At 36.7% G+C, this 8,882-nt stretch overlaps 2 protein-coding genes across 2 annotated transcripts in view; both read left to right on the forward strand.

Annotated features, from left to right (window-relative positions):
- The window catches only part of LOC135758115 (SUN domain-containing ossification factor-like), a 43,142-nt gene extending 40,755 nt beyond the window's left edge, over positions 1-2,387 (forward strand). Inside the window, exon 22 of the mRNA XM_065272966.2 lies at positions 1,916-2,387. Coding sequence (XP_065129038.1) covers positions 1,916-2,272 — 357 coding nt within the window. The 3' untranslated portion in view covers positions 2,273-2,387. The remainder of the gene's footprint in view (positions 1-1,915) is intronic.
- Positions 2,388-5,918: 3,531 nt separating this feature from the next.
- Positions 5,919-8,384, forward strand: znf830 (zinc finger protein 830). The gene is made up of 2 exons (XM_065272951.2): positions 5,919-6,303; positions 7,130-8,384. The coding sequence occupies exons 1-2, from the start codon at positions 5,922-5,924 to the stop codon at positions 7,792-7,794; spliced, it is 1,047 nt and encodes a 348-aa protein (XP_065129023.1). The 5' UTR covers positions 5,919-5,921; the 3' UTR covers positions 7,795-8,384.
- Positions 8,385-8,882: the final 498 nt, after the last annotated feature.

Below are 8,882 nucleotides of genomic sequence, written 5' to 3' on the forward strand. Positions count from 1 at the left end.
CGAAATAATGAAGAATAAATGTAATACAAAAAAACTATTACTTTAATAAAAATCTTCTCATTATTTGAAAGTAATAAAAGTCATCAGACAGACTTACTTTTATTGTATTAAATGAGCATACAGGATATATTGAATAATGTAATTTAACGCTGCAGTTTAATTGAATTATATTATTTTAAAGGTGCAGTATGGGGTTTTAGCGGCATCTACCGGTGAGATTGCAAATTGCAACCAACCTTGATTTCTCACAAAGAGCACGATTCACAATACTACACTGTAAATCTCTTTTCTTGGACTACAACAAACACATGAATTGTAGGCAACAGTTTACTTCCTGGGTTTGGTGATGTAGTAAAGAACGATAATATCATAATTCCTCCCGCTTGGACTATGCAGTTTACAGCCTGTAAGTTAACTCCTGTTAGCATTGCATTGTGAGCGAATCTTTCAAACATGGTAAGGAGCGTCACATTTCCAGCTGACGTCAGAGCTATTCAGACCAATCACAACAGATTAGCTGACCAATCACAAACATGGCGCTTTTCAAATCGATGCGTTTCAGGAAGAGAGTGAAATCTGGAGCTACACAAATGTACAGTATGTGAACAATAATTTTTAACAATAAAACACATTGTTTTATACCAAATACAGAAGATAACGTTTTTAAGCAACGAAATAGGTGCACTTTAACACAATAAGAAGCCACGGTAGCTGCCACAGGACAAACGCGTCGTTTGTCTAAACCTAGTACATCCAGTCATAAGTAGCATGTCTGCTTATAAATCTGTCATCCCTGAACATACAATATGCAACACAGTAAATACAAAACTAATCATTCTTTATCATTTACCAGTCATATATGTAACTGAGACAAGATGATTTCCCTTAATGACAAAAAAAAAAGGATTTTCTAATTGCTAAGCATCCTTATAATCCTTATTACTGTGCCACAAAAGCATAACAAGCAGTCTGATCTCACGGTACTTTGATGTCATATGATAATCACTCTGTGCAAGCGCTGCATGCAGTTGAACATGCTTTTCGACGTGCGTCTTGATATAATGGGTATGGTTTTCTAACAAATCTAGCGTCTGGAACTGAAAAGCACATGACTGCATGGTTATATTACCATATTATTCACTGCCATGCGAGCCACAAATGAAAGCTTGCCGACCAAGCAATGAGTAACACTGGTTTAGTGCTACTATAGAAACATGACGGCGACTTTCATGTAAGGGGACCTGCGGTTTATGTAGATAAAAAATGCCTCATTCTAAGGTAATTAAAACCTCATGTAAGGTTTTTATACACTACTGATAGTTATGTGGATTATATTGCATTTCTGTCAAAAGATCCTTCCTTCTAAAAGTTACACAATGCGCCTTTAACTTTTCCCCTGCCATTAGATGAGTTATCGCGTCAGTTAAGAGAAACACACTTTTCTGCCAATGACGAGTTTTTACGCCAATACATATTTCCACTATTATCCACTAGGTGTCGTTCTTACCCAAAAACTGTAAAAACTGTTTGTGTATGTTTTGATCATATCTCTGAATCTGATTTCCCTTCAAAAGTTCTTTACAAAAATGCCATTATTTCAGCTTTTTGTTCAAAATTGTGTATGTTTGAAGAAACCTACCATATGTAAGAGGTGATAAAAAGAGAACAAATGGAGATAGGATGAAACATTTTTTTGTTTTATTTGAAAGCAGAGGGTCTGTTCTTTCATTTGATATGTTGTATGTTTATATATTTAAAGACAAACATTTTCTGGAAGGCATTAAACTTGTGTGGAAATCAAAAAAGCTGTCACTGGATGGCAACTTAAAAAAATATCTATATGGACCTTTAAATATATATTTATATTCTGCAAAAATGAGTTGGGAGAATTAAAAAACTGACTTCTGTCTTGCAGAAGCAACATCAGTTGAAGTTTGAGAAGAGTTCAGAGCACCCAACATCATCTGTACTCAACAGCAGTCCAGCATCATTAGCTCATGAGATTTCTCAGGGTTTGAGGATTGGTTCTGGTCCTCTTCTGGTCACCAGAGATCTGATGTCGGACGTGAGTTCCTCAAAGTCTAATGAGAATCTGTTCTGCGGTTTATCCACCTGCGTCAGTCTCTGTGAGGCTTTGCCTGCACCTACGTGCTGGACAGAAAAGAAAAACCACGAGCAGGCCGACATGAAAACCTCAGCAGAACGTCTGCATCAGATTCCACAGTGCACTGCTCCACTGCCTGGATTAGGACCTTCATTAAACCTACACTAAAACTGAGTTTTCAGATCTGCCTTCACTGTTTGCTTACTTCAAGCTATGCAGTTTACATTTTTTTTAATGTGCCACTGGACTTGAGACAATCACAAATAAAACAATACAATTGCTATTTCTGCTGTCATCATATTTAATGCATATTCTTTTGGGAAAAAAAGGATTTGTTCAATGTTCATGCCATACAATGAAAGCATACACTAAGCCAGGTGATGTCTGTCTGTCTGTCTGTCTCCACCTTTTATTGACTGATGTTGCAGACTCAGTCACGGCGGTTTTTAGTGACACTTAAATATCACTGATTCTTGGGAATTTGGATAAAACAACTTTACATTTTGGGAACAAAAAAGTTAGTTAAATTACAAAATCTGAAGGTATATCATTATAGACCAAGGTCTTGGCTGTTCAGCAATTTACCGGTGCAACCTCCCCTGTTCGTATTTTTTTCATAAAATAGGCGTTTTTCCAGTTATTACTCATACAACATTTACTTTAAGCCTAAATAGAAAAAGTAATGATTTGTTTATTTAATAAACATATTTTTGTATTAATAGAGACTATTAATTTAATAACTCAACAGCACTGAAGAAACATATTGTAAGCATATTCATTTAAAACAAATAAAACTCCGTCTGACAGTGGTGACATTGGCCTCATTATTCCAAAATGTAGACCACTCAAGTCAATGGCTTCTTGCTTAAAGTTTATGTAAATATTTTGTCCGAAAAATAACAATCCTGAGCACTGTGATGAACAAATATCAAATCATAACTTCCTAAAATACAGAAAACCTGACAGAAAAGACAGAAAACCTGACGGTGGTGACATCTGACGGTGGTGACAAAAACCTAATATAGATTAAAAAATAGATGAGTTGTTCACATTAGCCATCTTGTTTCCCCTCTGTTACTAGCTACTTCAGACCTCTTCTTAAAAAATGATACATTTATTTCATAATCTTATCTAATATTTTTTTTACAATGTTATGGTTGTCACAGTAGCAGTGTCCAAAAATATGAAGAAGTTTAAGAGAAAATAGCAAACATGCAGGAGCTTGAGTGATCTTGAAGCATGCAGTAGAGCTGAAGGTTTGAAAATGGGGTCCTCAGGAATGCAGTTGACCCTGTAGTTGTCTGATTTTATTGCTTTTTATAAATATCTGACGGTGGTGACGAATATGTGGGACACATTTTAAGCAATCACAAAATAATAGTAAATATTGTTCAAAACTCACTGTTTGTAGTTTTTAATACATATTACAATGTAGTCTTTCATGTGGTAAATATATTATTCAATTCAATTATTACTTTTGGCTTTTTTACTCAAGTTGAAATGATTATCTCTTGACCGAGGACCGATGATTTTGTAGGCAATGGGCCAGCATATAATCATTAAATTAATAAAAAATAAAAATAAACCTATATGTGCAAAGGACCCCCTGATTATAACATTGATTCTTTTTCTTCATGAAAATTTTATTAATTTCCAACAGAATTAGCACTTTTCTTAGTGGGACATGTTTTTGCCAAAGTTTCAAGAATCAGTGATATGTTTTAACACACCGTCTTCATCATCACATAGGCTAATCACAGTCCAAGTTTGCAGCTGAAACATAAATACAAAAATCTACGCATATGTTTGCACAAAATGTGTGATTTCTTTTAAAGAGCATTTCCTGAAAACTTGATATTAAGAGCTCTAGACCAGTGGTTCTCAAACTTTTTCAGCCTGCGGCCCCTCTTGTGTACAGTGCATTCCTTCACGGCCCTCCCAAAAGAAAATGTATGACAACAAAAAACGGTTCTAAAACTTAACATTTTAATTAAACAAAACATTAAATTATACTAAGTAGTGCTGTTGAAGAAGAAGAAGAAGAAGTTTTATTTATATAGCGCCTTTCCATGGCTCAAGGCCGCTTCACATAGTATAGTACAGTACATTAACACCTCCACCTATACAATACAACACATAAGACCATATACACAATACAAGTACATTAAATCAGATTCAACAACATTATCCATAATAACTACTGAAGAGATACGTTTTAAGTTGGGCCTTAAAGGTAGACAAGGTTGTTATTGTACGAAGTGAAAGGGGTAGGGAATTCCATAGTTTGGGTGCATTAACACTAAAGGACCGACCACCTACAGTGGACAGACGAAACCGGTGAATGGACAAAAGACCAAGCTCAGATGATCTGAGGGGCCGGGCAGGAGAATAGGGGCAAAGAAGGTCAGACAGGTATGGAGGTGCAAGACCATGTAATGCCTTAAATGTGAGAAGCAATATCTTAAAGTGAATGCGTGACGCCACAGGTAGCCAGTGAAGATCATGCAGTAGTGGTGTAATGTGAGCAGAACGCCTGGTGGAGGTGAGAACTCTTGCTGCAGAGTTTTGAACATACTGTAACCTTGCTATGAGTTTTTTAGGCAGACCAAGAAACAGTGCATTACAATAGTCCAGACGTGATGTGATCAATGCATGGGTTAAAATTTCAGCGTCACCTAAAGTGGTCGAAGACGGGCAATGTTGCGGAGATGAAAAAATGAGTTTTTAACAACAGAAGAAATATGAGAGGCAAAAGATAGAGTGGAGTCAAATAAGACACCAAGATTACGGACAGTTGAAGAAGGCTTAACATGAACCCCATCAATTTCAATGGACAGGTCCATTCTTTTGACCGAGGTAGTTGTGTGCCAATCACCAATATTTCAGTTTTGTTGTTATTGATTTTTAGAAAATTCAAGGTTAGTAGCCTTATTTTTTTAGGTTTAATAACACAGAATTCATGATAAATTAATGTATTTTATAAAATGTCTGAAAACTGGGGACCCCCTGGCACCATCTTGCGGCCCTCAGTTTGAGAACCACTGCTCTAGACAATACAAACCTAACAAGACCATGTCACTTTAACAGGGGACAAGATTTTTATAATTCTGTACTTTTCATAGTTTTCAATGACGGTGCTTTAGTGCCAAATTAAAAAGTAGATTACAAGAATAACGTTTAGACTATTGTGTGAATATAAGCATTTAAACAAGCACATATTACAAAAAACACACAACTACCCTGTTGAAATAAACAGCATCAAACCAGCATGGGAATTATGCTAGTTTATGCTGGTTTAGATGGTGGTCAACAGCATACCAGCACCAAAACACATATGTTGGTCTTGCTGGTATGAGATGAGATGCTGTTGCTAGTGCTGGTTTGGTGCTGGTTTAGCTGGTGCTGATGCTGGTTTGGTGGTCACTAGCAAACCAGCACCAAAACACGACGTATGTTGGTCTTGCTGGTTTTTCCAGCAGGGTAAATAACCACATCTCCTCTAAATTAATGTGTAGCCTACAGTATCAACCAAATTTTTTTATAGCCTATAATGTGTTATGCTTTATATTTAAATTCAAATAATATTTAGTAGCCTATACATTTAATAGTTATTCGATAACCTCATTGTATTGAAAACTTGGTATTGCACAAGTTTGACTTTTAAGATCATATATTTGATATTAGCACAGATCTGTTTTGTTTGTTTTATGAAGACAGTATGGCGTTATCAGTCATTGTTTTTAAATGTATGTTTATTAAAAAGAAGCAAATAAAAATAAGAGGTCACATATTTGCAGCGTACTCCCGATGAATGCCGATGACGTCATTTCCCCGCGCCAAGCCTGCTAAAATGGCTTCGGCACAGAAAGGGAAGAAGGTGGTAAATCAAGATGAACTGCGGCGTTTAATGAGAGAAAAGAAATCATCGACCGATCGACAGAAACGCGTTGAATCACCGTACGCCAAATACAACAGTCTGGGTCATCTGAGCTGTGTAGTGTGTAATACACCGATCAAATCTGCACTTCTCTGGCAGACACATGTACTGGGAAAACAACACAAAGATAAAGTCTCTGAACTTAAGAACAGAGACACAACAAAAACAACAACAACATCATCATCATCGGCGGCTCTGAAGAGGAAAGCCCCAGAGCACGAGCCAAAGTCAGGAAAACAAAACAAACATGAGGCGACTGGAGGTGAGAAGCTGACCTGTAATATTATAGCATCATCATTAAACACAACACACTGCAATCATCTAATCTCACACATTACACACATAAGTTACATAACTCTGAGGCTGTGAGGATTTAAAGGTAATGTGAAAGGTGTTTGTCTGTGCAACTCCAATCATTTCCAGTCTGTGTACACTCTTAACCCTTTACTGACACTGTCCCACAGGTGGGACGTTTGCCCTTACATATTGATGTCGAAACCTACACTAACACTATATATCGTTGGAAAGCTTTCAGATTAAAGTCTTCATATTTCATCGCCATTTTACAAAAAGAATGACGTAAGAGTGATTTCTTAAAATGTCACTGACCAACAGGTGGGCCTACAGTGTGTTACATATTTATTATTACATATTTTATAAACTAAAAATAGTCTATGTAGTTTTATATTTCAAGGCCATCAGATGATAGAAATTAAATGTATATTAACACAGTCATTTTGTTAAATATGAAAACATATATGTATATATATTTACAATCTTAGATCCATCAAAATAAATCTATAAATCATCAAAAATCTAGACAACCTATATATCATTGAAAAGCTATAAAAGTGTAGCATCCCTACCTATAACTATTTTTATTTAATATTTAAAACGCCAAACACTTAGTGAACAACTTTAAGGTGGCTTTTTTAACTTCTAGGCCTTTAACTACGAATGCCAGTATTATATTAATTTGAAGGTGCACTTTACCTTTTCACAATTAAAGGTTTAATCATATGAAGCTGTAATAATTATCACGTGTTAGGTATTGGATGACATAGTGTATATGTTTGGACATGTTACAGGTACAGCAGCAGGACTCAAGGTGAGCACATCTGTGTCTTCACATCAGTCTGTAGGACTGGGACTTCTGGCTGGCAACTATGATGAAGATGATGAAGAGGATGCAGACATGGACACTAGCAGTAATGGTCCAGCTAAAGATACTGCTGCAGCTCCAAATCTTCCCGCAGATTTCTTTGACAGCGGCGTCCCAGCTGTGTCGAGCGTTTCCCACTCGGGCTCTGTATCCAAAGCGTCTGATGATGAAGAGACGACCGCGGCGGTGAAGAAAGACAACTCGGCCGAGGCTTTACCAGAGGGCTTCTTTGATGACCCGGTGAGAGATGCCAAAGTCCGCAATGTAGACACGCCTAAAGATCAGATGGACAGAGAGTGGGAGGAGTTTCAGAAAGAGATGCGGCAGGTGAACACCGCCTCCGACGCCATCGTTGCTGAAGATGATGAGGAGGGACGTTTGGAGCGACAGATCGATGAGATCGATGAACAGATTGAATGTTTTCGACGTGTGGAGGTTTTACGGGCTAAACAGGAGGTCGTGAAGGGAAGATTGATGAAAGCCAAACAACAGAGAAAGGACACTCATTCATCCAGCAGCGATGAGGAAGATGAGGAAGGACTCATGCACGTCTTGACACAGGACTGGAGGGCAAAAGGGGCTCTTGCTTAACATTTCATTTTCTGTCTTTCTGCAGATGCTTTCGTTTCAGGACATTTCTCTGTTGTATATCAATCTCTCTTTCACAACAGTTGTTTGTATTTTTGGTTCTAGCGACACACAGTACTGTGAACTTTCTTTGATGAGCTCAAACATATTTAGCTGAGAGTTTATTTCATTCTCCTGTTCGATAACATCTCTGGTGTTAATGTGATGGAGCTCAAATTAATTGCTCAATATATTTTTGCTTAATCTCATCTTCTAAATAAATCTAATGCATATATCCTGCCATGTATCCTTCATTGGCAATATTTCTGTAAAGAACACAGTTAGTTGATTAAACGTGGAGTTCATTATGAGACAAAAACATCATATGAAAAACAATGTTGTTAGCATTAAATCAGCTCCATCAGCAATTGCATTTATCACATATGTACATCCACACAGTCTCTCTGGACAGGCTCCAACTGGCTTTTTCTCAAACATTATATTTGATTTTGTGTTTCTGTAAGTAAATTCTGGATTATAGTTTAACACATTTGTGACCCAGTCTGTGAAATCCAGAATAAAGTCTCATGATGAGATTAAGAGCATCAGTTTAATCTTTTGTCATGATATAAGTCAATAATAAATCTATCAAGATTTTATTTTCAGAAAGTTATGTGGGAGGATTTTTTTTTGTAGATCTCAACAAATCTGGCTGGATTATTATAGGCAGGGTCAAAAAAATTTGCATCTTTATTTGGCAGTGGTTCTCGTTGATTTCAGATTTTTCTCAAAATGAAATACAGCAATATATAGATGTATAAATTTATTGGACATGCTTCCCAAATCATTATAACACAATGAAGTCCAACTGCAGTGATGGGCTGTGCTGAATTTTTCTTATAAGAACAAAAGATAAAGGAGAACACCACAGTTTTTCAATATTTTAATATGTTCTTACCTTAACTTAAACAAATTAATACATGCCTGTCTATTTTTTAATACGTAAACTTCATTTTTGTACAGCGCATCATGAATGTGTTAGCATTTAGCCTAGCCCCATTCATTCCTTAGGATCCAAACAGGGATGAATTTAGAAGCCACCAAACACTTCC

The sequence above is a fragment of the Paramisgurnus dabryanus genome, chromosome 6, assembly GCF_030506205.2.
Source record: "Paramisgurnus dabryanus chromosome 6, PD_genome_1.1, whole genome shotgun sequence".
Lineage (NCBI taxonomy): Eukaryota > Metazoa > Chordata > Actinopteri > Cypriniformes > Cobitidae > Paramisgurnus > Paramisgurnus dabryanus.

Bases quoted from the DNA above. Each gene is read 5' to 3' on its own strand.
- znf830 (XM_065272951.2), top strand. From the start codon at position 5,922: ATGACGTCATTTCCCCGCGCCAAGCCTGCTAAAATGGCTTCGGCACAG. The intron at 6,304-7,129 runs GTGAGAAGCTGA...GACATGTTACAG, and splicing joins CAAACATGAGGCGACTGGAG to GTACAGCAGCAGGACTCAAG.